This window comes from Nothoprocta perdicaria, unplaced genomic scaffold (assembly GCF_003342845.1).
Source record: "Nothoprocta perdicaria isolate Ctin4 unplaced genomic scaffold, notPer1 scaffold_206, whole genome shotgun sequence".
In the NCBI taxonomy this organism is placed as follows: Eukaryota; Metazoa; Chordata; class Aves; order Tinamiformes; family Tinamidae; genus Nothoprocta; species Nothoprocta perdicaria.
The window spans coordinates 1061842-1089782 of record NW_020455272.1 but is presented as its reverse complement, the minus strand read 5'-3'; the positions used below and the strand labels follow the sequence as shown (position 1 = coordinate 1089782).

Genomic DNA, 27941 nt, shown 5'->3' with positions numbered 1-27941 from the left:
CCCCTGCTGCGCCTGTCCCTGCTCTTACAGCTGCAGCAGCAAGTAGGGGAGGGCTCAGGCAGCGGAGCTGCGTAGGAGAAGGGCTTAGGCGAGAGGGATCTGAGCTGCGGATGGGCTGGGAGCCCAAGGTCGCGGGCGGGCACAAACGGTGTCTGGAGCTACAGTACAGTTCGTGGGAGCTGGAAGGCTCCTGCAGCGATAGCTGGAGCACTGTTTGGCATCGTGGTCGCTACTGACTTGGGGRGTGAAGTGGGGGAGATAGAGAGCAATGTGGAAAAAGGAGAAGGGATAAAATCAGGGAGAAGAAAGAGCAGAAGAAACGTGAGAATCGAGGTCTAGCCAAGAGGAAAAGCATAGAAAGCAAAGGAGATGGCAGTAGACAAAATGACAGAGTAAGATTGCTGGCCCTCAGCAGGATGGCTGGCCGGGGAAGGGAAGGGAGACAGGAAGGAGCAGAGCCTGGAGAGGACAACAGCCCCCATGCCCGGCACATTGCTTCCCCGCTGTTYGCACTTCTTGGGAAGGACAAACTTGGCTTGAAAAGCAAGCAAGGTACATATGGTGATGGAATGGAAAACAGGAGGATCCTCCAGGGGGTTCTAGGAGGCACCGAGCGCCTGTGAACAGCCCATCCTTGAGGTGGTGTTTTCCTCCTCAGGAAASTCCTTCCCCCCAGGCTAGTGCCAGGCCTGTGCGAGAGGCATCGCAGCGCTCTGCCAAGGCAGCTCCAGCACAGCCAGGCCTGTCCCGGCAGAGGCGAGCACTGCGGATGGATCCCGGCAGCTCCAGCTCCTGCCGTCAGTGCCAGCAGCGCTGCACTGACCTCTCCCAGATGTGCAGAGTGCAGGTGCTTCCCGCCCCGGGCCAAGGCAGAGCCTTTGTGCCAGGAAACACCACCAAGCCCCTGCTGCGTGGCTGCTGTGCAGCGATGCCCCTGCAAACCTCCGCTCTGCTCCCTCAGCTTCCAGCCCACGCGCGCGATGCCGCCTGTTCCCCACCCTCGCCATGCCCGGCCCCAGCCCAGCTGGGGCTGCAGCCACCTCCTCCYGGAGGGAACCTCCTCTGGAGCCTCCTGCTAGGAGGGGAGAGGAAGGCACAGGGCTCTTCCCGCCTCTCCCTAACAGGGAGCAGACCCTGGTGGCCACGCTCAGCCGGGCACAGGCCCTTGCTGGCACCTCTGGCTGTGCTGCCCGGGGCTGGATGCAGGGCAGTCCCTGCAGGGGAGCCAGGGGAAGCGCCACCGCCTGTGAAGAGGAACTTCCCGAGCTGGGCTCATCCATAAACCTCTCAGGAGGAATGCTGAGCCGCAAAGGCCAGCGCTGGGGCTTGCTCACTGCCCTCAGGGGCCAGTCCTAGCAGAAAATAGCAGGGAGTAGTTAGAATACGCCATAAATATTTACCAGGCAAGGTGTGCATTTCCCTGTCAGGTTTTATAAGTGTCAGGATTAGATTCCGGCTCGCACTGCAGCCCCAGGAGACTCCGCGACAACCCTGTGGCCACCATGGTGGCTTCGGGTCACACCTGCCCTGAACCAGGTGGCCGCCCGGCTGCGAGATCACGCGCAGCTCCTGCCCGGCCCTGGGCCTGCTGAGCTGAGCCCACGGGGCACACGTGCTGAGGCAGCGCGGGGCCTTGGCGGGTACAGAAACGGCTCGAGTGCGCGCGAGGCTGCGCCAAACTGCTTTGCTCTCCTTGCTGGGGAGGCCGCCGCCATTGGGGAGCCCGGGACTCGCTCCTTCTCTCCGTGGCTTCCCCTGCGTGTGGAAACCACGGGGTGCAACACCCGCCCGCGCGGCGCAGGCACGTGGCTGGCGCTCAGAAGCCACCCTTTAAATAACCGCACCGCGGTGACTCATGCGCCACCCGAGGCAGTCTGGCTGCTGGCAGCGGGCGCCAAAGCCGCTGATCTTTGGCAGAAGAGAGGATCCTACAGCGAGCAGACATATGGCTCAGTTCCTGGGCCGGAGGTGGGAGGGCTGCAAGCGTTTCGGGACGAGAGCGGCTGGGAGGGCAGTGCGGCGGCCTCCCCACGCTGCCCAGCGCCGTCCCCCTGACCTGCCGCCACACGCACAGCCCTGTGTGCCCCCAATTTGCCGCAGTCAGCGGTATTCCTCGCTCTGGGCACCTCGGGGAGGCCGGGAAAAGGTGTGTGGGAGCAGTATCCAGGCATGGCAGCCGCCCTGGCCCTGCTCACCCTCACCTGYGCCCTGGCCCTGCCGCAGTCGGCGAATCCGGATTCACCGACCGCGGTGGCGCTGGGGCCCCAGTAAATGCCATGTCACTCCCTGTTCCCGGCCTGGAGTGACGGYTCCACAGCGCCCGTTCCACACCACACACCCCAGCCTGGGCCCTGCATCCTCCCTGCACCATCAGTCCTCACCCATGCCCTCCTCTCCGCCTCCCTCATCTCCCAGGAACAGCCCCGGCCTTTCCACCTTCCCTCCCTCACCTCTCCCCGCCTCCCTGGGCAGTCCCCTTTTCCTCCTGCCGGCTCTCCCTGTAACTTTAGAAAGGTCAGGCYCTCCTCGCTGAGCCCAGGGGTTATCACAATTCCTCGGAGCAGAGCGGAAGGGATCGCGAGGGGAAAAACTACCTCCTGGTGGGAAGGTGACACCCTGGCACTGCCGTCTCTGGCAGGGCAAGGGACAGATGGGCCAGAGCAGGGGACACACGGTGCCTGCCAGGAGAGGGCCAGGGCTCCTCTGGAGGCACCGCAGGGAGCAGAGCCCCTTGGCCCAGGCCCTGCCGCTCACCTGGAGAGAGCTCCGCATGCAGGGCAAGGCAGAGTGGGGCAGGAGCTGCCCAAAAGAGGGGCACGGAACAAGCAGGCAGCAGCTTGGTGACGTTTCTCAAGCACAAGTACCGTGTCCCAGCCTCGTCCACACATTCCTCACTTYATCACGTTTTTTATGAATGCAGCAGCTGACTCCGACCTGGCCAGTGTCGGAGAGGTTGAGGAGGCCTCTCAGTCACGGAGATCTTGGTTAACCTTGTAGACTACATGGTAATCATAGTGATAATAGCATAGTAATCATGACAAACATATAATAACATAGTAGTAGTAATAATAAACATATAATTGCATAGCAGTAATAACAAAAAGATAAAACTACAGAATAAGTATATGTTATTTATAAATACATATACATACACATRCATATTTACACATACACATATATTAGTGAGCAAAATGACAGAACTAGCTCTAAGAGGGGGAATCCCTTAGCCAGGAGCTATGGAAGAGGACTGAAACTGGCTGGCTGTGCGCTGCACCTGTGGCTCAGGGTAAAGCTTGACCTAGGTCAAGCTCATACTCAGCAAGGAATGCTCTGCAGACACATAGGCAAGGGCTAGATACCACCCCACACGCCTGTAAATGCTGATCTAGGCATCCATTTTGATTAGAGATGGATTTAAACTCCAACAGGGACTGAGCGCAGCCACTAGGGAATGGGGAATTTAACTTGYGAGCAGCCACCGGGAGGACTTTGCCTGCTTCATCTAGACCAGGAGAGTCAAAGGGAGGGATATGATTTACACATTAAACATGCGTCCTGGGGCAAAAGTCTAATTCATACTGGTAGAAGGTCATCTGGATCCCAAATACGTCTAGATTGGAGTCAGAAAGAAGTTTCTAGCCAGGCATGGTGTAAACAACAAGAGCCTCCCAAGCTCAAAGGTGAGCAGAAGTGGCCGAATTTGGCAAGAGACTAAGTTGGCTGGTTGGGACTGCATGGCAGGAGAGGTAGGAGCCCACAATGAGTTCACACAGGCTTATCAAATAAAGTTTGCAATCATATCCCCAAGCTGGTGCTGCCCAGAGAGACTTGGACAGATGTAACTTGTGTGCTGCACCCTGACAAGGTTACACGCCATTACTCTCCTGCTTTAGAGGCCTCTGGAACTGAAGGAGCAAGGAGGTCACCTCTTTTCCTGTCTTGACTGATTCCCAACCTGGCTTTTGAGGAAAKTCTTTCATTTTAACATGGTGGCCTCTGTGGCCAGGGCTAGCCATGGGGCAGGGGTGGGGCAGGGAGGAGGCATGGGGCCCTCCTGCTGCTATTAGTCAAGCTTTGGGTGTGTTGGTTTGCTTTGTTCACAGGCTCAAGATGAAACCAGCTGCTGGGTCGGGCAGGCATTTCCCTCAGGCTTGGTGTGCCCGGGCTGCCTGTGGGGTTTTATGGCCGTGTTGTTCACTGGKGGACTCATTTTCCTTCTGGGACCCTTTGGCTACACTTCCCTTCTTGCAGGAAACCAAGGCCACTGGAGACACCTTTGCTCTCTCCTCCCTGCTCCTTGTTGATATCTTCAGCTTTGGGCAGCTACTGAGCTCTGCCATGGGCCATAACAGGGAGCTTTCACATTAAGGTGGTCCTTGGAGATGATGTTCCCTGGATGTTGCCTACGTGTCTGGACACGGGCACTCTGCTACGGCGTGTGCAGAGCTGAAGGACACGATGACAAAGTCCCGGGCCTAGGCTGCCATGTGGCGTAGGGCCCACATGACGCACGGCGGCAAGGCCGTCCTCACAACGGTGACCGCAGAGAGGCTGMGTGCCAGCTATTTTTTTGCCTGCTCTCATTACATCTCAGTGCCACAGATAGCTGGGTAAAACCCTAGACAGAGCCATCATGAAGCAGGATCCTGGATTAGAACTGCCAAAGGGTCAGTTCGGAAGGCTGTGGGAAGGCATCAGAGGACAGCAAGTCCCACAGGACATTAGAGGCTGCCTCCTGTACCTCAGATCTTCCAAAAGCCAAGGTGAGGTGCAGGCCATGAGTGCGTGCCACCCAGATGCCTCTGTGAGTCCTCATCCCACATCTGGCTCTCCCCAATTCTGGCTATTTTCCTCCTCTGTTGTGCCACATATCCCCACCACAGAAGCCACCTGCCTCACTGTCAGCCCTCACAGACCAGCAGGGAGTAGTCGCCTCAAGCTGGACAGAGAGCTGAGGGGCTGGCCCAGCACCAACAGTGCCCGCTTAGCCACCACGTGCCTGCAGTATCCCCTCCGAAGGCTCTTGGCTCAGCCCTGCAKTCCTTGTGAGGGCCTGGCGAGCATGACACCTGCCTGCAGGTCTGGCCGCCGGGGCTCAGGGCCAACATGGGGGTTGTGAAGCTGGTGGCTCTCCCCCATTTCCACCGGTGACCTTGGAGGGAGCCCTCCTGGAGACTCTGCAGGGAGCCATGGCCGGCCCCGCTTCTCCCAGCAGCTGCTTTCAAGCGGGTTGGCCCTGTGCCCAGGCTCCGGCTCCAGCGACGTCACAGATGTGCCTGGCCACGCACCCTGCCGAGCCCGGCCCCAGGCCCTGACCCGCGGAGCGATGCCCCAGCCTGTTCTCACACTGCCCCGTCGCTGCATATCTGCCTGATCACTGGGCCAGTCTGACCCTGCTTACGCTTATCCTGCTGTGCCAGAGCCTGACCCGCTTGCTCCTTTGCCTCCCCAGCAAGCCCGTCCGGCTCGACCTTGCACCTCTCCCGTCACCAYGAGCCTTGGCTGAACCCGGCCACCACACTGGGCCTGCCCTGCCCCTCATGGCCGCACCGTGGGCCCGGTGCTGCCGGTGGCTCCGTTGCTGCCCATCCCCTGGCGTGGCTGAGACGCGAGGCCAAGGCCACCGGCTGCCTCSCTGCCCCTGGACAAGCCACTGGGCAGGTCTGCCCCCACTGCAGTGCCCCAGCTGCAAGGCAGGGGTGACAACACGGCCCCGATGACCAGGGGCACYGGTGGAAATTTCTCCAGTGGAGAAACAACTAGGTGCTCTAATACAGCAGCAGATGGTGAAGTACAGTGAATTTTCTKGTTCATCCCAGCCCTTTCTGGGCTTCTCCAAGATGAAGAAGATGCCAATTGCTGCGATGGGCCTCAGCTTGTCCATGGGAGCAGTGACAGGCTGYGAAACTTGCACATTCGCTGGGTGGATCCAGCTGCCACTCTGCATCAACACTTGCCAGAGAAAATATAAAACAGAATAAAAGGTTTTAAGGTGCCAAGYGCAGCCGCACCCCAGGCTGGTGCCAGGGGAGAGGTGACCGTGCCACCCGGGCTGCGGCCAGGCCAGGGGGAACAAGTCCCTGKCGAGAGAGCGAGCCGGGTGGCTCTGAGGGGGGAAGGAACCTCCTCCCAGCGACAGCTGTGAGGAGCCTGGCATGGAGGAGCAAGGGCACGTCCCCGCCGGCTGTGCCGCTATCTGGCTTCGCCCTTCGCCCTCCATCACCTCGTCCCCCGGGCCGCCCGCCCGGCCCGGCCGCCATCCAACCCCTGCGGCCGCCAGCAGGAGCGGCTCCCGCCTCCCGCAGACCTCGCGGCGCGGGGGGCTGAGGGGAACCCGCCTCCCGCCGGTGCACCCTGCGGCCGTTGCGGCCGTTGCGGCCGTTGGGGCGCTCGGGCGCGCTGCCGCAGCGCCACCGCGCGGGCGGCCGCGGGGAGGGCGCCGCGCGGCCGCCATTTGGGGCGCTGCGGGGGGCTGCGCTCCCTGCGCGGCCATTTGGGGCTCCTGGCGGGGTGCCCGCGGCTCGCCCCGGCGGCGAGGCCCGCGGAGGGGACGAGCCGGCCCGGCCCGGCGGCAGCCCTGGTTCTCGTGCTGCGGGCAGCTCCCCTGTCATGGGGAGCAGGCAGCCTCGTGGGGCAGACACTCCTTGTCACATCTCCCGCAGCCGGCTGGGCACAAAAAGTCCCCCGGGACCCTGGTGGGGCTTCACTAGCACTGGTGGAGCCCGGCGCCGGTTGCGTGCGAGGCCGCGCGTGCGGAGGCAGACGCAGCTCCTCCTGCTGCAGCATTCCTGCTGCCTCCTGGCAGAGTGAAGCGAGGTCAGGGCCCCCGGGCACGGGCGGGCGGACAGCAGCGCCTGGCTGCTCGCTGCGCCTGCCCCCGAGCCTGCCATCTCCTGCTAGCGGGGCGGCCGCATCACACCTCTGCAGATGCCACTGAAGGGGAATTAAAATTTAGAGGAAATATGGAAAATGTGTGCGTGCAGATATGTGCACGCACGGATAAATATCCATCTCCAACAAAACCTTCCGTGCTCTTCACCCTGCAACCTGTACTGCTGTGGGAATATGCGGGGAATGTGTGCTCTACCCCAGGAGCCTAGGGCCCGCTTTCACGGAGAGCAAGGCTAACCCCCTGGGAGGTTTTAGCCCAGTGCCACAAGGGCAGCTCTGGTGGGCAGCGTTTCTTGGTGGCGTGCTGCAAAGGATCTTGGCATRGGCGCTGGCCTCCGGGGTCAGCTCTGCCACCAGCAGCACCGAGTCACTGGGAGCACCCACACGTTTCTTCACAGTTGTACATGAACACCGAGGCTAGCATTAAAGGACGAGGAGAGCTAAGAGGATTTGAAACTCCTTCCTCATTAGCACGCTGTGTACATTTTGTGCACATACCCTTAGGTCTCCAGACGCAAGGGAATTGGGGCAGCCCATAGCCACGTGCGCCTCCGGGAGCTGCAGCCAACAGGCAGCTGTGCTGCACCTGCACTGACAGGGAAACGGGCCTCCAGCTGCTCAGGTCATTGCTTTTCATGGTGGTTTGGTACTTTATTATTTATTTTTTTTTAAACACACTCAGGACTCAAAGACCATGTYTCTTGAAGACCTCTGGCCGTAGGAAGCAGTAATCAAGGGATTCTTCTGCTGTTGAGAAGTGACAGCATAAATGCAAAATGATTTTTCATCATAGACTTAGTGACTGCAAAGGGCCTACTAACCTTCCAGCAGAGCTCCTCAAAACAGCACCCCACACAGACATGTATTTTCCAGCCAGCTGGGAGGCCTGAGCAAGGCAGCACTGGGTGAAGCCTTTGGGGCAGCTTTTGGGCTACCTGCTACACTCCGCCAGCAGCACCCTGGGGAAAGGGGGCAGTTTGGTGCCTGGCACGCAAGGCCCTGCACAGGTCACTTGGCTCCCAGGCAGCAGGGCACCCCGCTGGACCCTCATGCCAGGGTTGCTTCTATAGACAAATATCAGGAGTGTCTTCACCCCCCAGGTCATGGTTTGGCTGTGCGGTCAYGTCTGCCAGAAAGGGCAGCACCAAGGGAACCCTGAAATGTGGCTCAGGCCCGGCCTTTAGATGCCTGAGGGACTGATTCCTCCAAGGTGAGGCCTGGAGCTGCGCCTATTCCTGCAGCACAGGGTTCACAGCACACACGCGAGCTCTGCAGTTCTCCTGCTGCCACACAGATCTCACACAGGGACTCCGTGTTCTGGCCTGGGATGCTGAGCTGGCTCTCGCAAGCGGGAGGCAAAGTTCAGCATTAAAGCAATTCAAGGGCTGGTTTTGACCTTTAACGTGACCAAGCACAAGAGGGAAAAGGTATGTGAACTCACCTCTTGCCACATCAGGAACAGTGCCAGCACCTGCCTTTGCTCTGTCAGCGCTTTCTGTCTCCTCCCCTTTGGGGAGAAGGAAGGTCGAGTCCCTGTTGCCCTTTCACTGCTATTGCGGGGTTCACCCTGCCCACACCCACACCTCTCCCCAGGCTGAACCGCAGAGCCTTCTGCCTTGAATTGAGCAGGAACCACCCACATTTGGTTCCCTCCGTTTTCTCCCCTTGCCCTTCCATCCCCCGGGAAGCCTGCTGGGGTTCCGGCACAGTGCTGAGCATGATGTGCTGGATCCCCTTCCCATTCCTACCTCACCTCCCACCATGACAGGCTGGTTTTCTGGGGTACAGCCGGAGACTTTCCCTTGCTCCAAGGCCTCTAGGCAGCTGTAGCTCCACAGACCCCGCCGTGTTTGCTGTTCCGGGGCAGGAGAGCGGCTTCGGTGCCRTGGTGCTGCTGGGAATACCAGATACATCCACGGGGCCCAGGGACGTGGTTGGTACATCCAGGAGCTGGCAGTCGCCTGGCGCTTCCGCAGACACACGATAGGCTTCCTCATAGCTTCACACCTCAGGAGAGAAGATACTCGCCTGCTGCTCGGGCGGCTCTGCTCCCTCTTCTTGAGCAGTCACACGGGGCTATGAGGCCATGGGATGGCCAAAGGGGAACTCAGGATCAGCTGAAATGCAGAATCACTTTTGCAAAGTAGTYACCCTATGGATTTAATCTCTTCCCAGCTGTAAGGAAATTCTGTCATTTGAAAGCCGCATGAGATACCTGAGATGTTTTTCCTCGCTGCCCATGTTTTCCCTCAATGGCAAAAAGGGATCTGGGTATGTTGGTTGACAGCCAGCTGAACATGAGCCAGCAGTGAGCCCAGGTGGCCCAGGTGGTGGCCCTCCTGGCTTGGATCAGGAACAGGGTAGCCAGCAGGAACAGGGAAGGGATCGTCCCCCTGCAGTGGGCACTGGGGAGGCCRCACCTCGAACCCTGGGTTCAGCTTTGGGCCCTGGCAGTGTTCAAGAAATGTGTAGATGAGGCACCCAGGGACAAGGTTACAGCTCACGGTTGCACTCGATGGTCTTGAAGAAGGTCTTTTCCAACCATAATGGTTCTGTGTGCTGCAAACCACCAGGACCAAAACAGAACCCTCAGAAAAGCTTGGAGGATGCAACTCTTGCATGTATCTTAGCAAAGAGCTTCTAGCAGACACTGCAAATCACAACAAGCGAGAGCGTTTCCCCACCTGTTGGCAAATCGAGAGGAGGAACAAGAAGTACGAGTGTATTTAAGGTCTTAAAGTTGGTGGAGTCGCCCCGCAACACGCAACAGGAAGGACATTGAGTAAGAGGATGCTATTTTCTCCGCCGCCACTCTTCAGATCGCTACTGCCTGCAGATAAGAGAGTGCACTTGCATTTCCTTAATGAAACTAGTAATGTGGAGAGCACAGTTGGCACATTTATAAATTCCCTCTCCATCCCCAAAAGATTATCTCCTAAAAGGAATGAGATGTATAATAAACATTCGTGCTGCTACCAGCTGCTGTGACAGTGAGAACGGACACCAAATATACCCCACTCCAATTCCAGTGCTCTAATTCTTTTATAGCCACTCAATTTCTACTGCAATTCCTCATTTTGGCCATGGTGCGTCCTTTGCTGTCAGTACGACCTGTAAGTCAGGCCTTTCCCTCTAAATAGGTAGGTTTCTAGCTTAGATACACATATGGCCTTGGTCACTATCCCTCAGAATCAGAAACCCATTTTTTCCTCCTCTTCCTCCTCCTACTTAGGATTTAACTTTTTATCTTTTTCCCCTACATCATTATCCTACGTGATACCCCTACAAAAACAAAGCCAAACCCTACATTACTGTAATTTGTAGATATACTAAATCACCAGTGATCTCTCTTGAGAGCATGCACCTCACACTGAAATATATTGACTGGTAAGGGGTGTTTTTTCTGAAAAGCTGCCCTTTCAAGTCAGACACTGTCAATACAGGGGAGACATTTCTTACCACCCTTTCCTAAGCAGCCTGATCCAGCCTGGGATCCTCACTAACCAGCCATTTGAAAAAAAAAATCTAGATTAAAAAGGATGGAAAGGGAGAGAGAAAGCTGCCCTCATCATGTGAACTTACATGCTCTAAATCTGCTTCTTCTCCCAAACGAATAACAGCACAATTGTRATTATTTTGCAGCTGTCAGGCCTGAAGCGACAGGCAGAACAAGAACTGAATGCCTGGTGCAGACTACTAATTTGCAGGATTTCCTATCCCTGTTGGAAAGAGCTTGACCTAGAGTCACTGCAGGACACTAACAATGCAAAAGCCTGCAATGTTTTTCAAATCAGTTGATTCAGAAAGTAAAAAAAAAAAAAAAAAAAAAAACCCCAAGCAAACAAAAAACCATCAAGGAACTGTGCACTTGTTACCTGCACAGTTAGTTACCACCCAGGGAATGCCCAGCAAGTGTCCAATTCCAGGAACTGAAAGAGCTGGTCGCCTTCTACCAAGCTGAATGCAAACGGCAGGTATAGCGCTGGCAGTGATGTACAGAGCACACAGCGTGCTGTCTGGAGAACAAAGTTACTGAATCTCAGCATAGTGGAATATAAATTTTATTTCTTAAAAAGAAAGGGTACTAACAGAATTGAATACACTAAAAACTTTACATTTTAAACAAAAGCTTTTTAAAAAAAAGTTACGAGCAGAGAAGTGAGAGGATTTAAACTACTCACAAATTCCAGGCTGTTTCTGAAGACATTGAGAATTCAAATCCATGGTTTATACATTTGGAAAAGTGTAAGAAATRAAAATATAAAATAATACCAATTCTGCAGCAGTGAAATGCCCTTTCCCCATTAGATTCTGTTTAAGCACCTTTATTTTTACCCATCAGCTGCCTGGAGTGTGTAGGCTTATGTGCAAAATGAGCTATTTGGGATAAAGGATTTATATATACACACTAAAATCACTTATGGCAATACGTTTTTTATCTAGCTGTTTTACAAACACGGTTATTACTCATTTCTACAGAATCCTGCGGTCAGGATGATCTCAAATGCACTCTATTAGGCTGCTTCAAAAATCAGCTGCACAGGAATTACCTAAACAACCTCAAGGTGCAGATATCCAAGAGATTAAATAATTTATCAGGCAATAAACCCAGGATCAGCTTTATATTTCGTACAAATATTGTGCAGATTTATCGCCCATACCACTGAATGAATGGGTCAGATCCGTGTCACTTACGACTCCAAATATAGCTTCTTTATCCCAGAGGCAAAAGAATTTCAAGGCAAATATAGCAGATAAGAGTTCCTTCCAACTATTTGGTTCAAAACCAAAGATCTCTGAAAAAAAAAAAATCAGCTTTACAGGAACAGGTTATTTCTAAGCTGCACATACGTGTAGCTGTTTCATAGCTATTATCCAGCCTAGATAGCCCAAGGACTGGGGTGAGGGGCTGTACGTCTCCATCTGTGCCCGCTACGAAAGAGGTGCTGTAGCTTTGCTGTTCGTGAACACTGCAGAAGCTGCTGGCTTTGGAGAAGACACTGCTGCAGTACAACTATAAGGATAAAGAAGCAACGTTGTGGCAGGAGAAGGGGATAGAGCCCCCAGGTGAAGGCTGATGGGCCCATCTCCCCACCTTCTCCTCAAAACAAGGAAGTGTTTGTGTTTTCTAGCAGGCTCTCACAGAAAAGGTGGTGAAAGCTGACGCAAGTTGCAGCTGTGCAGCACCCAGCGACCACGTGTTCAGCAAAGCTCATCGCGCCACGATCACACTCGCCACACCAGGGCAAACTCCTGCCTCACCTGAGTACACGACAGGACTAGTCAAGATGCCGCCTCCCTAGGTTCCCAATGAGCCTCCCTAGGTTCCCAGTGAGCTTCAGGAACGGTCGCTCACTGCTTCCCTGCAACTTGCTGCAGAATGGAGACACATCTGGCTAGGCCAAAAGAGAAACAGTTTAAATAAATAAAATCCACTTTCTCTCAATCACTGAGCTTTATGAGCAATTTGATACTGCCACTTTCCAGGTGCAGCTGGTGAATTAGTTAACTGGCCAGCAGATGGGATGGGAAGAACACAACTATGAAAGTCACAGCAGTGACTACTGCTCAAGAAAAACTGAAGGAGATTCGGGTCCCTCAAAGGATCAGCTTCTCTGCTCAAGTGTAGCTCGCTTTTTAAAACATGTTTTTTTTTTTTTTTTTTCGCTGATACAAAGCACCACAACTAGACTAGAATTCCACAACATCAATCTTTGTTTTGATTTCTGTAGTCCTCTAGGGAAGAGGTTCCCAAATGAAGCTACATGAAGCATTAACAATATTCAGATATTACAATGGAAGCACTTATTTATTACTTCATAGAACAGATTAGTTTTAAAAGTGTATTTACATACTCTAAGTTATACAAAATACAGTATTCCAATAATCATGTTAATCACCATATTGTAGACAAATTCACATAAAAGTGCAGAAGATGCATCCTTCCGTGATCCTGACCAGTAGCAAGCAGCCCCCTGCGCGGGCACAGGCGAGAGCTGCTCTTCCGTTCGCTCAGGTAAACGGATCCCACCATCCCTTCACACTGAGACACGGCTGCAGATCTTGGAAAACATTCAGGCAGCTACATGAGCAAAGTCTGTTGAGACCCACGGCCCACAAATCACATGCCTTAAGTTACTAGACAAATATGAAGTACATTTTTTTTTTTTTTTTAATACAGATGTTGTACAGCAAAGAGCTTCTGTTCATGCTTTAGTTGGGAGGAGTGAAATAACAGGGGTTTTGGCTACATAATAGGCACCCAAATGACAGTTACGATAAACAGCCATGTAACTACAACTGATCACGTGTTAAGGGCACAATTCTGCAGCCGACTGACTGGGCAGAGCTTCACGCTCATAAGCAGATGCTGTCAAGTCCCCGTGGTTTTGTACGGATACAAGGCTCATCCCACGCAGAACGGGCAGCAGAATTGAGGCCTTAAAGTCTTGGGGCCTCAGATACATTTCCCCACGACACAGCACTACCCTACACAGCTTCATACAGGCAGGACAGGTCTCAGTGGAACAGCACACGGCTACAGCACTACCKCCTGGTCATGCCTTTTCGGCAGGAACCTTCCTCCTCCTCCTCTTCCTCCTCCTCCTTCTCCTCTGCTCTAGGCCCCTGGCACTTTCTTCTGAACTGTGGAATGAGGACAGAGATCCTCAAAACCTCACCAAGGGCCTGTCTCCTCTATGATGCCAAACTGAGGGGATCSAAAGTGTCCTAAAACTGGACATGGTGAAACCTCAGTTTTAGTAGTCGGGTTCAGGTCAGTACCTTGCTTTGCCCTTCATATTTCTGCTTTCATTCTTTGTCATCCTTGCCAAGTCTCTGTATTTTTTCCTATCTGTACTTCCCCTGAGGGCTTTGCATTCCGACAGTGATCCACTGTAAGAAATAACAAACTACCAAACTAACAAGTTACATTCTTTATCACAAAGCTGCATTACCAAATATTAATGCATTTTAATTTCTCAGTTAGCATTGTGGCAACATCTCCACAGGAGTTTAGTTAGGCTTAAGCTTATTTTTATCTACTCTTTCCCAACATTTCACTGAGGGTTTATCTTTATCATGTTACACTAGTAGATATACAGGTAAGAAGAATTATATGTATATGTGTGTATATATATATATATTTATATAAAGAAAAAAATACCCCCCCCACACACAAATAGAAAGCTAGCTGAGATCTTCTAGTGCTGCGAAGGCAAAACACTAGCAGTAACAAAAATAATTTGCTCTTTATGAACTTAGATGTAGGTTACCAAAAGTGTTAACTTTAATATATTAGGATAACTTTGCATTTCTTCAGCTGAAGCTCTAAGGACGAGCACAAGCCCATCTGGTCTGCSCTACCTCCACTCGCTAAAAATGAAGGCATCTGATCACAAGGCCCAGAACCCTGTGAAGCTGAAAGGATTTACAGGACTGAAGCAGCACTGCTCTTTTCTGTGCAAGTCCTTTTTTAAAATTTATTTTTTCCCCCTCCCCGCTATCTACACAAATATTTTTCCATAACAAGTAATTATTCTATGGTATTCTCAAGGCTGCTTGTTTTCCACTGCACCTCCCAACTTGAAGTGAATTTGGGACCAACTGTAGCAATCCTACAGATAATGCTGGAAATAATTTTTACAGCTATAACACCTCAGGCTTTCAAGCAGCATAGCAGAGACATACAGAACTGCTAACACATCAAATGTTACTAAAGAACTGCAGAAAGCCAAACTTATTTTTTTTCTTTTTTTAAAAAAATACTTCTTCTCCCAAGCACATGTTTATTGCACACCTTTTTCACACATACCAAGCAGCAAGAAAAAAAAAACAGAGAAGAGCCAAATTAATCAGATTGCCTGAATATCAGAAATGTATCACTATCTTGYGTAAATGAGTAAGAGGTGGGAAGGGGTCAATTCACAAACACGATCTGAGATACAACCACCTGGTCCCAACAGAGAGTGCTCCAGAGGAGAGCACTGACACCCACAGCTCCAGTGCTTCCTAAATCTTAAGACCACCATGTCGGAAAGTAAAGACCTTCTCCTGAGGGAGGTAGAGATCTTTGCTGTTGGCTTCGGTGGGAGCTGAACTTGGCAACTGGTGGCGAGAAGAAGAAAGAAGAAGAGAAAAAGACTTCTAGGGAATTTTTAAATAAAACAGTGCATTATTATGAGGAGATGCTGCTACATTTAGATTTAAAGACCATATATGAAAGTAATTCCGTTTAAGCTTTGTGCATCACTTCTTCCTTGCCTGCTTCTGATGCAGCAGCGCGCTCGCCCCAGACATGATCAACAGTTTGTGTGTTGTGCAAGCGAGCGCTGTGCGACGGCTGCCGGACACTCCCCGTGGAACAACCACTGGCTTCAGCCCTTCCTTAGGGAACTGTGGGCTCCCTAGCTTCCGAAACGCTGCCCCCTTCTCTGGCAATCCCTGCAGTGATGCTGAAGAGGGAACTCCCTTTACTCCTGCCCCTCAGAGCTGGTCCCTTTACAGCTGGAATGGGGTATGTTGGCATTGGGCACTGCTACGGTTACAGCTTCAGGTATCAGCAGTGTTGACTCAGCAGCTTGTATCACTCAAACTCAGTTAAAATAGTACTGGTGGTCTCAAGACCCCTATGGAAAATGTATTGAAGTTATAGCTTACACAGATAGGATAATCATCCTAGTCAAAGAAATGAGATTAAGAAGTTAATCATTCTGCAAGGAGAGCTCTGAAGCTGCAAGCCTGGCTTCCTGAGACTGCAAATGCTGAAAGAGGAATTCAGCTTTGCACAGATAGGTATTGCCCTGCAAAAACTATATTCCTTTGAAGAGCTACTGCCATCTCAGCTATATCTTTGAAGACATTGTTTCTCAGCAGAAAAAGAAGAAATCCTCCAACTTCACTCTTCCCCTGAAGTGTGATTTTTCCAGTTTTGCAACCTGTAGACATGTGAATCACAGAATTTGCACCTCTGCGCTGGTCTACAGGGAAGCTCAAGAGTTTGCTAACAGTCTTCTCGGAAAGAAATATTTAAAACATTCACGGTTATTTTCCACTGTATAAAGTTTTGATGTAATACAAAAAGCAAGAGAATTGCACAGACTATTCTTACTGACTAAAGATTTTGCTATTGATATAGCATGACACACTGCAAAAACAAGTCCTGTACACAACACTCGAGTATTTAAAGGATATTCCTAAGCARTAAGACAGCAAGACCTGAATGAAGAACTAGCGACTCCTTGTCCAGTTACCACATCCATTAGGACTGCAACTTGAACAGCAAGCATGGCTTTCAAGAACAGCCATTCCAAGCTAACCGAAAAATCCAAAATAGTGGGAAAAAAAACTTGCTATATTTACAGGCTGTCAGTATGTTTTTTAAAAATCCATAGCAAGGCCTTTAACACCAAAATAAAGCCACAAAAAACAGTACCTACCAAAAAATATCAGTCCAAATCTGTAATATTTGATACAAGTAGTGATATATGCTGACATTTCAGCAACACRGAGCTAAGTTATTTATGTGAACGGGTTGCCCACTGACTATCTCAGAAGTTTATAGAGCTCCAAATCAACATGGTCCATTAAAGCACACACAAACACACACAAAAAATAGTTAAGAAGTGCATTTCAGGTACACACCCTTTACAAGGGTTATACTTTCAAAAAAATGCTTATGCCTTCCACAGTTGTTTTGTTGCTCTTTTTTGTTTTACTGTTTTACCTAACATTATCTGCTGCTTTTTTCCTTTTTCTTTTCACCTTTCTGCTAAGAAATTCAGGGCAGAATCTCTCAGGTAAATGCAAAATTAAAATAAAATAAAATTACTCGATTGCACGTCAAACTTCTCTGGTAACTAACTGTGCCTCCTCCTTAGGCATTTGTGCTTCTGAAAAACTTTCAGGAATATTTTCCCTCAAAGTGCATGCTGCTTGTTACTCTCCAGGCAGAAGCAGGCTGATCATCTTTCGCTCCTGGCTGCCAAGCTTCATCTTGGCTCCGAGCACAGCCCTATACTACTTTCCAAGAAATTAAGTGCTCTTTCTTCCCACATGAATTTAGCTGTTGAGCTTCCTCGGTATAAGAGTAGCCTCTTGTTAGGCTGACGAGACTCTCAAAGGAACCTCCACCTACCTCCTCCATACTCTACACACAACAGGCATCCCCACAATCTGTCCAAGCTTTCACCCGCTCCCCTGTACCAGCACAAAGGCCTGGATAGTGTAAAGCAGCCCATAGCGACTCCAAAATCACTGGTTGCTTCACATTTATAGAACAGATGAGCAGAGTATTTGCTCCCCACCCTAGTCAAGAGGAGCCCGAAACCGTAATGTGGGGGCTAGGTCGTTGTTTTGGCGATYAACTCCTTTGGTGGTGATGGACTGCTGAAAGACACAGGGATCAGCAGCTCACACCAACACCCTTCTCATGTCTGCTGAACAGCAAGGGGAGAACAGATCTTGTTTCAGTCARATACCATAGAAGAAAGTCAGCCTTATAAGAAGGTGGGAAAAACAAAAGCAAAGGTAGGTTACAGGTGTGTAACTCCAGGACAGGAAAGCAAATGAAGTGTTTTGTTATTACATGAGTCACCTGCTAGGAGTTTATTACTCTCTTTGCATGGCACACTGTGGTGCTTTCTGTGCTGTACCTTCCCGCCCTGACAGGCTTACACCTTATAGACTGCTGTTTCCCTGGTGCCTTCAGTTGTGCATCAGCAATATGGGATGCTACGCTGTACCAGAGGAGCACTGCAGTACTTATTGCAGGAAAAAAGAAACATCTGTTTAGCAGTTCTCAATACACAGAGCCCCTTCCACGTAAAGCAACTCCTTTTCCTCCACGCCAGTGCCAGAACAAAGAGTCACTATTCACACAGGTTGCCGACAGACTTGGAGAAATGAACTTTGAGTGTCTTGACAAAACCCCAGTACGCAAGCGTATTGTAGTTCATGGTTACAGTGAGAGAGACAGATAAGAAAGCATATACAGAATTAAGGAGACTTTGCACTTGTCATCATGCCCAGCCCTGGGTAGTTCAGATGGGGTACTTGCAGGCAAGCAGGCAGGCAGGGTCATCGTCAGTTGTTTGTGTTGGGACACCTCACAGATTTCACGCTCACTCTGAAGACTGGCGATTCATGTGTGCTTTTTAGTTTCTTTGTTTTTATAAGTCTTTAAGGTTGCATCACTCGGAATCAGATAAGTCACTTTAAACAAAGCAAAGCGTTAAGTGTGACAATTTATTTRTAACATACATCCCACCATTACCACCACACACCACCCTGGGAGAGAAAACCCCCTGCTGAAAGGGTGACAATCTTTTGTATGTTTGAAAGAAATCAGACCAACACTGCACAAAGAGCCACTCTGGTCAAATTGGAACATAAAAGAGAGGGGAAAATAGTTCATAATATACGTTTACTTAAACATTCTCAATAAGCCTGTTTCTCCACTTGCTTAAGTCGTCAACATACAATTGGTCTCCAATTTCCATGTCGCATTTAAAAGACAAGCTAGGCAAGAAATCTTTAGTATTAAAAATATATATATAAAAAGTGCTGGGGGGTTCTTCACTGAGCTCGGTAGGGGAGCTGGAAGTTAGCCTAAATACCTGTCCTACATTTACACCCTAATATAAGTACAAGTCCAGGAAGCGTAGCCTAGGAATCCCAACATAGCCACTATGTTAAGATGGCTTCTAGACAAATAGTTCTGCTCAAGTTTCTGGTTCTTGCAGTTGGAGGTCATGGAGAAGGTCCCAGTATCACACAGAACAGCTCTCTTTTAATACCATGCACTGCTGAAGCAGCGTGCAGTGCTCAGAGTGAATTACTGCCATGAGGACAGGTTTTATGTGACAATTTTGTAGCAGGAATCTCGCTGGAGAGAGAACCAGCAGGCATGGAGAGGAGATACCCAGCTACATGGAGTAAGCTGTTCGTGTTTAGAGGGGCTCGGGCTGGTTCTTAGCACATTCACAAGGCCAAGGACCACGAGTCCTGCACAAGCTCTTGTGCGGCAGGTAAGGTGCAGCAAAGTGATGGCCTCTGGTTTACCTGTTGCTTTAAAATGACATCAAAAATCCCTCTCCTTCTAAACCATAATGTTTTGGCAGTTCCCAAACAGTTGGGCCACAGGTCCTGCCTATGTGAGCCAGACTTCCCCTCCCACTCCCCTTTTCTCTACATGGGGCTACTTCCCTCACTTGCCAATTGGGTGTCACGTGCTGCACCACCAGCAAGAGCAGGAAAGTCTCTTTGGTGGGTTGTGGTAAGAGAGGAAAAAGACAGCCTGAAAGCCAAATTATTTTGTCCCTATCTGCAAAAAGGGCAAATCCTACTACTCCCTATTCTGCCTTTCTGGAAGTTATCCAGAGTTAGATCCTACCAAGATGCTTAAGCAGTATTTTATCAACAATGCRCTGACTCTGGTCTGCATAAACACATGTTCTGTAACCTAATGACACGTCTATTTCTACAGGATATTGAATATTTTCTATATTAAAGGTTCTCCTACTCCTCTTAAACAGGAGCAGAGTCCTTCTCTGGGAAAGGCGAAAGCACTCAGGTGCTTTCTAGCGCCCCTAAACAGGACAGAAAATTATTTCATAATGCTGCCCAGCAACATCTATTTATATGTTCAGTCTGTTTTACAATTCAACCGGGGCAGGGAAAAGGGGCAGGGAAAAAAAATTAAAATGAAAGAAAACAAACAAACAAAAACCATCCACCCACAAGAACCAGAGTCGTGGGCTCTTTCTCCACTTAAAAATGGAGATTAGAACAGAAAGCGAGAGTCCTGTCTSGTCAGGAAAGATTCACTCCTGTTCCTCTAGACAGGTCAATCTGTTCTCTCAYACAACATTAGAAAGTGCTTTATCTGTGTTAATAACAAAGACGTATATTGACACTTTTTAAAATTTTGGCAACACAAGGTCAGGAAAGGGCCTGAACAAGTTGTGCCAACAGGAACTTTTTGTTGTTGCTGTTTATAGATGCAAAAGGGCAAAGCCTCCACAAGCTTTATTTCTGGGAGTCTCTACAGAAGGCAGAGAAGTCTAAGAGGCTAAAACGTGGAGCCCTAACAAGGAAAAGGGGTGTGCTTACAAGGGTCCGTATCTGGTCTCGTATTTAGAAACTATGTTCTTGCATCGCCCCACTTCCTTGCGCAGCTCCGCGACCTCCGTCCTCAGGGCCGTGTTCTCTTTCTCCAGGAAGGCTGCCCGAATGGTGATCTGGTTCTCCTTTAGCCGCCGCGCGTCGCGGGAGCGCTTGGCTGCCACGTTGTTCTTCTTTCGCCTTGTCCAGTATTTTTCATCCTGCAGGGAAAAAGAAAAGAAAAAGAAAAACCAGAGATAGCAGTCCGTCAGTGTGGCATCTTGTATCAAATAGATGCATTTTAGCTGAACAATGGCAGTCACACTAACTGCTCTGCTGAAGAAGGTTCTTCTTTGGGTTTCAGGGCTCTGACACTACAACACAGGTTACACAGCACTGCAAGATTTCATCCTTATGTCAGGCTGCTCTTGGGAAAAAAACGAGGGCACAGCTACAACTAAGGAGAGTAAAAAACCTGGCTACTAAGAAGCTGTCCATCTGAAGTGCCCCCTTTACTTTGTTTTAATTCAAGAATCAGCTTCCCTGGAAAGCTGAAGACTGGATCAGGCAGACTGCTTAGCAAATGCATACGCAGGCCTTCAAAAAGGCAGTGAACGAGGCTGTGACTTGATAGATTTTGTAATTTCCGTGTGTAACACCTAGCTGTTCCTGCCCAGTGACAGCCCATGATACCAACACCAAGCGACTTGCTGCTTCTGTTCTTGGTAGCCCTTCAGCCTGACCACGTAGGAGCAGCACATTGGCTTTGGGCAGAGTCAAAAGCTTTGATGAAGCCCTAGAAGTCGGCAGTAATAAACTGTTACCTTTTGCTCATCCGGGACAAAAACCTTCTTGGCCTTTTTAATCATAGGCTGTGGTTTCAGGTCCTCTTCAGTAAACTTGTGCTTGCGAGGATTGAAGAGCTCACCACCAGGCACGCTGGACAGCACTAAATCAGCAGGGTCAGGGTTAAAATTCACCTCAACTTCTACACAGTCAGGATCAATGGGGCTGGGAGTATTTCTCTCATTTTGTGGAGGGGACTCTAGCAAAAACAGGAAAAGTTATAATATATTGAGCAGGGTAAAATATTTCTGAAGCCAACTTGGTACCTCTATTGTCCTACAGGAGGCAATAGTTAAGAGCAATATTATTTCTCTAAGGTGTGCTTACCTATAATAATACAAGCTCTAGGAAGATATGCCAGGCTAACAGAGAGAAGTAGAGAGGCGAGGCACAGAGTTGAAACTTCTTCAGGAAAAACCTCATATACATGGATTGCAAATGCTAATGCAATCTGAAGCAGAGACCAACAAACATGTGTTTTCGTACACTACTGGCTAAAAATAACATTTAAAAAAAGGTGGGGAAAAAAGCTATACCTTATGTTTCTCTCTCAGATTCAAAGAGGAAGAATCACCAAGAAAAATGCTTCCCAKGAAGCCTGCTCATAAAATAGCCCCTAAATTTAAAGGGCTATCATTGCTGGGACCAAAACTTGAACAAATTGGGCTGCCAGTCTCCTCTGCAGAGAGGATCTCCATACTTTTCACGGACCATTTAGSTACAGTTTTGTTCTCTGTTCTGCCATTCCCACTTCAAAGTACAACAGAACAAACTGCATCAGAAACAAACCTCTTCCAGAAGACAGTTACCACATTGTGCAAGCCAGCAAGGCAAGATTGCTTCATTATTTTCCTGTTAAGCATTGTTATTTGAGGTGCATTAARTGGGCATAAGATTACCCAAGCAGACCGAACTGGTACACCAAACTGGTAGACTGAATGACCCATCACAAACCATCAAATCGGTTGTAAAATAACCTATCATCTCGGAGACCATGTTCTCCACATGTTGCCCAGCTTGGCACTAGATTGGCAATAACAGGAAAGCAGCTACTTTTTGTTGGTGTTTCAGCTCTTCTGCTTTCAAAGGAGAAACAACTGCAAGCTCAGGGACACCAGTGCATTTTGTGGGAGGGGGGAAGCAGCATCTTCATGAACTGACATGTGTTAATATGTTGTTAACACTCTGAGGTTAGCTTTGTAGCTTGAGCGTGCTCCCCTCAGTCTGAGGGGGAACTTTAGATAAAAGAAAAGGAAAAACAAAAACACCTCACAGAGACCCCGTGTGTTGCATCTACCTGTGCTGGAGGCCGCTTCAGATTGCTGGTAAACTGCAGTAGATGATGATGATGCAGGTGAGCCAGTGGAAGCACTGGCAGACTCCTTTCCTTCCAGCTCAGCCACAGGCAAGAGTGGATTCTGGTTCAAATCCAGGTGAGTAGGGCTGGAAGGAATTCCATTCTCCAGAAGGAACTCATCAAGATCCATGTACTCCAGGTGGAAAGACTCTCCGTCATAAGGAATAGTTTTGTCCCAAATGGGTGGCATAAGGGAAGCAGAGACTGCCATGGTGCTGGCAGCTGCTGCTTCATCTTCCTCGAGTTTTATCTTCTCCTTCTCCTTATCTGCAAGATACAAGTAGGTCACTGTACAAGCTGCAGCGCAGGAAGGTCTCGAAGTTTAAGATTTAACAAAGAACTCATGAAATTCAGGAGCTTTATTTTTTTAATTTGCCCTCTTGTGTCTCATGACATGGTCGTGGGAAGCAAGCATTAAAGGCAGCATTCATATGCAACCCGGTAAAGATTTCTCTGTCTTCCTGGGACACCCAGATCACAGATACACCAGTAATCTCCAGCCCTGGAGATTAGTGTCCTYGCTGTGTTAAACTCACAGAGGTGGGACAAAATACTGCACCTAGCTTACTAACCACCAGGCACTGCAAAATGGCCTGTTTTTCCCACCGACTCATCCTGGAAGGCAGGAAAGTGACTGTGGATAAGTAGGATTACAGTGGAAGCCACTAAGAAAGCACTGGGGAAGGAGTGCAGTTCATTTTAGGTATGAGAGAAAGGAAGTGCAGGGAAATATTTTGGTGCAAACACGGAAGGAATTTAGGTTTTCAGAAGAGATKTGAAAGTCAGAAGGTTCACATAACATCAGGAGACCCAAACCACTATTGCTCAGTATTTTAGCAGCACTTCTTTCTAAAGTGACTCAGCATGTTCACACAAATTCATAGCTCCAAATGCTCTTCACTGTGGATAAATCTGAATCCAGGGAGTTTTCACTCTTTGAAGAAATGTGTGTTAAGTTGAAGAGGAGTTTTTACAGGTACATTTCAGTATTCCCCTTCACCTCCCAGCCCCAAAAGACTGATGAAGATTTCAGCATTTACTGTGCTGCAGGTCACGTATTTCAGAAAAATGTCTCTGTGCTCCCCATAGTCCCTGAAACTTAACAGTCGTCTAGAACAGACTCCCAGCAGAAAATTCAACTCACAGTAATGCAGTAATTTAGGCAATTAAAAAAAAAAAAAAAAGAGAGAAAGAGAAAGAGAAGGGGAAAAAAGAAAAAAGAAAATCCAAGCCACTTCCCAATGCAGTTCTATATGTAACCATGCACAGCCAAGGTAGGGCTGTAGGACCTGGGGACTGGGACTACTTGAGCCAGTGCAACCACGAATCACAGAATCACAGAATATTCAAGGTTGGAAGGGACCTCTAGAGATCATCTAGTCCAACCTTCCTGCTCAAGCAGGCACACCTACAGCATGTGGCACAGGGTGGCATCCAGGCGGGTTTTGAAGACCTCCAGAGTAGGAGACTCCACAACCTCCCTGGGCAGCCTGTTCCACTGCTCTGTCACCCTAACAGTAAAGAAGTAGCTCCTCACCTGGAGACGGAACTTCCTGTGCTCCAGTTTGTGGCCATTACCCCTCGTCCTGTCGCTGGCCACCAGTGAGAACAGCYTGTCCCCTTCCTCCCTGCATTCTCCCTTCCTGAACTTATACATATTMATCATATCCCCTGTCAGCCTTCTCTTCTCCAGAGAAAACAGGCCCAGCTCACTCAGCCTCTCTTCATACGAGAGATGTTCCATTCCCTTAATCATCCTGGTTGCYCTTCTCYGGACCCTCTCSAGAAGCTCCACGTCCCTCTTAYACTGGGGAGCCCAGAACCCAAAACGAAAAGGAAAGGCCACCAGCTGCACTCTGATAACTGGCAAACTGGGTCTCAGSGTGGAAGCAGACAGAGGTTCAGCTCAACGGAAGCCGTTCAGAGAAACACCAGACCTGTTATGGTCTCCGAGAGTCACACAGGTCAACTCAACAAAACGCACAAGCTTGAGGCGTTAGGATATGCTAGAGTGGCTGCTCTATGTTTAAAAGAGCATTTTACTTTATAGGGAGTTTTAAACTGCTGTAAATTAGAAAATCATACTCATATAAACCCTATTCTAATAAAATTCTTCAACTGGCATTTCTTCAACTGTTGCAGGTATAGAACTCAGCATGAGCTTTTTTTTATGGCTTAAGGAATTAAAAGCATATAGAATGGAGAGCTATACAAAAGTAAATTAGCAATTTACCATGCTTCAACCATTTTATAACCAAAGGGGGCACAGATTTCAAACTGAACAGCTAAAATATACTTACCACCAGCTTGGGACTAACAGTGAGTACCTAAAGAGCAAGTTACACTCAGCTCGGGGGCTCCTGGACCTGGCCTTTGCTATTGACATCTTGCAGCTTGTGCCTTTCCCTTAGCTGCCTCTATCCTCCAGCCTCCCCACTTCTACCTTTGCTGTGAAGTCCTTTTCTCTACCTCTCCTGCCATTTCCTCGGCCAGTGGCTGCAAGAGGCTCAGCCTGACAGGATTTCTGCTTCTCAAACCACTCCTCGCTGAAACCAGTAAACGAACACCCTAAGTTTTTCTCCTGTTCTGCACCACACRCTCACTAGGAGGTTGTCACTCACGAGCCAAGCACATCCCACCAGACTCCAACTGCCATTTTAGGATCAAACCTTTGAAGGAGTGTAGGGTTTGCCTAAGGGCTCAGCTTAAAGGAGCCCAGGTTCTCGCTAGCAGCTCTGGGAAGTACCCTAAAAAAGACTACAGCAAAAYAAACACGGCAACAATAATGATTTTGTAAATCACTTTATTTTGATCAATGTGATAGAGAAACATCTTGTGAGTGTTGATTCAATATTTCCTTTAAAAGAAATATATGTAAGTTTTAAGAAGAGCATGATTCCAGTATAAATTATGCCAGTTTTAACACAAAACAGTGCTTTTGTTTTGCGGCATCTAACACAACACCTCAGAGAAGAGAGGAGAAAGCAAAATTTACSGTTAGTGGACTAAATACAAATAGTTTAAGAATGTTTTTCAGGAGACAGATGTCCAAGGACTATACTGCTGACATGTCTGGCTCTTCCGAGACTATTTAATGATATTTAAATGAGTACCACCATCCCGCTGTACTTCCGTAGCCTGAAAAGGCAGGTATTCCCTACTTCCTTTTGCTATCTCTCCTGGCTCTCACAAGATTAGATCCTATCTTCATGCAAGGAAACCATGGGATATTTCTCCTCTTCCTGCTCTGTGTTGAGAGCCAGGCAAGCACCGGACCCCCAGCTCTGTCTCTGCTTAGCTATGCTGTCTTTCTCCCCACACTTCTAAAAGCAATATCTGAAATAGATTCAAATAACGAGAGTTAACAGGCATATTGAGAGCTCATGTATTTCAAATGTGACATATATAAAGATAAAACCACTGTATAATCATCTTTACATTGACATTTCCCCCCTGGCTTTCTTTCAGCCCATTTAATCTTTATTCCTGCCGCACAACATCCTGCTGGGCACGTGCTATCTAATGAAACACTAATTAACTTCTTGTATCTTGGGGGCAGGAGGGGAGTTTCCGCCTGCCCCAGCACYGGGACTTGAAACATTAGTTCTCTCCAGATATTTATAGGGTAAACAGGTATTACCTGGCAGCAGAGCTGCAGTATCCAAAGAGGTTCCAGTTGCAGCAATTCAAGGTCACCCTGGTAAATCTGGACTGTATTTCTGTAGCCGATAGCTCGTGTCTTGTTTAGTCCCCTCACTCTGCTACTGTGGCCTGGTAACTACCCCAGTTATCTGCTATTAACAGMCAGATTAGTAGTCTATGCTAAATAATTTAGATCACAACCACCTAGCAATCCAGTTGATGGATAATACTGGTGTTTTAGGCTCCTTCCAGGTTGCTGCTTTTGGCTATTGCATATCCTGCCATTTTTAAACCCAAAGATCAGCAGACATTTAGGCCAATACTGTCAAGCGGTACCAAGCTCAGAACCAGCAGTTACCAAAATTCCCCTTCTTCACTAAATACTCACAGCTCATACCAGMCCAGCAAAAACACTACGGAGACTAAGGCTCACTTTTCCCGTATGTCTTCAGTGCTACTTCAGGTGAGGCGACCAAACAGGTTAGAGGCTTCCGAATTGCTGCTGCCCTTGCTGCGATGTGCGCCGAGGCACTCGCTCCTCCCGTCGCAGCAACACGCACCGGTGAGGAGGACGTGCCTTGCACTGCACAGCATGCAGCAGCTTGTTATTAATAGGACAGACCTACACTCCTACTCCAGCCTATTAATTCTCTTCCCTTACCTCATGGAAGGTGACTATTATATGTATTTTTTTCGATGCATATAATGCCCACGGCAACAGTTTACTGCAAGGCCGGTCAGATATGCTTGGTTATTTAAGATGGGGTATTCAGGATGGTTTTAGTCGGGCCTGGGTGTCCTCCTCCATTGCTCAGGACTAGAAAACCCGCTCGCTTACGGGTAGTCAAATTACCTAAGGCAGTTACAAAGCCCACGGTGGAGACTATGAATGGACACTGGAGCTGGTTGATACTGTTTCTTTCAGAATAATGCAGGAAATTGTATTTTGTCAACAGGCAACCCAGACGAAATGCACATGGCCCYGTCTGGGAAAGCCAGCTCAGGACACACCACTGTAAGTGAATTAGTGCATCTCCAAGGCTTGGTCTGCACAATGCAAAGGCACAGGAGAGACAGGCAGGACCACCTGAAGCTACTCACAGTTCTACTGAGTTTTGAGACATTAACTACCTGGGAACAGGTAGTCTTTGTTTTGCAAAACAGTTTTTAGTATATTTGCAAAAAAATAGTTTTTAGTCTTTGTTTTGCAAATATACAGTCGCAGACATGAAAATAAACAGAAAACAAGCTGCACAGTAGGAAATGAGGATGTATGGGGTGGACAAGGAAGACCACAGACAGCTTTAAGTATGAGAGCAGTTTGAACTTGATTGCAGCATGAATGGAGAGGGCTGATCAAGACTCAGAGGAGTCACTGTTAAGCACCAGAGGGAACACTGAATGCCTTCCCAAGGCAGGCACATCCAATGAAAGGGACAACGGCAAGTTTTCAATTTGATAACAACGCAAGAGCTCAAGCTCATACTAATTAAAAATAAATAAATAAACAAATCTACATCTCTGCATCCTAAATCACACAAGCTTGGGCAGCAGAAACGCCGCCTCTGAAATAAAGCCCACATCCCCCATTCAGCTACATTATARGTTCATATATTTGTGGTTCCTGGTAGCGCCGGCACTGGGACCTTTGGTTAAAATGAAGTGGCCGACAGAAAGCTCTCAAGAAGSCTCCCAGCGCCGGGGATGCACGAGCCCATGCACTGCACCACCCCGYGCCATGGCAACGCAGCCTCAACCCCACCAGCGGCTGCGAATTGGGGGGGAAAACAGAAAATAAATAAATAAATAAAAAGATTTGGCAGAACGGCAGTATAGATGCACTAAGAAATCACCGAATAACATTAGACATGCAGAACAAGAAGGCCTTAATTAGGAAGCACGTTAGGAAGGAGGCTGCCAGCCCCGCGCTGCGCTCTGCCCTGCGAGGGGCCCGATGCTCCACGGAGCCCTGGGCTCACTGGTGCCGGACAGCGGCACCCGGGCTGGCGGCAGCCAACGCCAGCCCCAGCTCCCTCCAAATCCAACTGACGCTCAGGCGACACCACGGCCAGGTGAGGAAAAGACATATATATATATATATATA

At 49.1% G+C, this 27941-nt stretch overlaps 1 protein-coding gene across 2 annotated transcripts in view; it reads right to left on the bottom strand.

The window, feature by feature from the left end:
• Positions 1-17021: 17021 nt before the first annotated feature.
• The window catches only part of TEF (TEF, PAR bZIP transcription factor), a 15808-nt gene continuing 4888 nt past the window's right edge, over positions 17022-27941 (bottom strand). Inside the window, exons 2-5 of one of the 2 annotated variants that reach the window (XM_026038266.1) lie at positions 22136-22462; positions 20817-21037; positions 20002-20213; positions 17022-18102 (exon numbers count right to left, since the gene is read on the bottom strand). In XM_026038266.1, coding sequence (XP_025894051.1) covers positions 18081-18102; positions 20002-20213; positions 20817-21037; positions 22136-22462 — 782 coding nt within the window. In that variant the 3' untranslated portion in view covers positions 17022-18080. Of the gene's footprint in view, positions 18103-19997; positions 20214-20816; positions 21038-22135; positions 22463-27941 lie in introns of those variants that run through there. The other variant, XM_026038267.1, reaches the window with a different exon arrangement.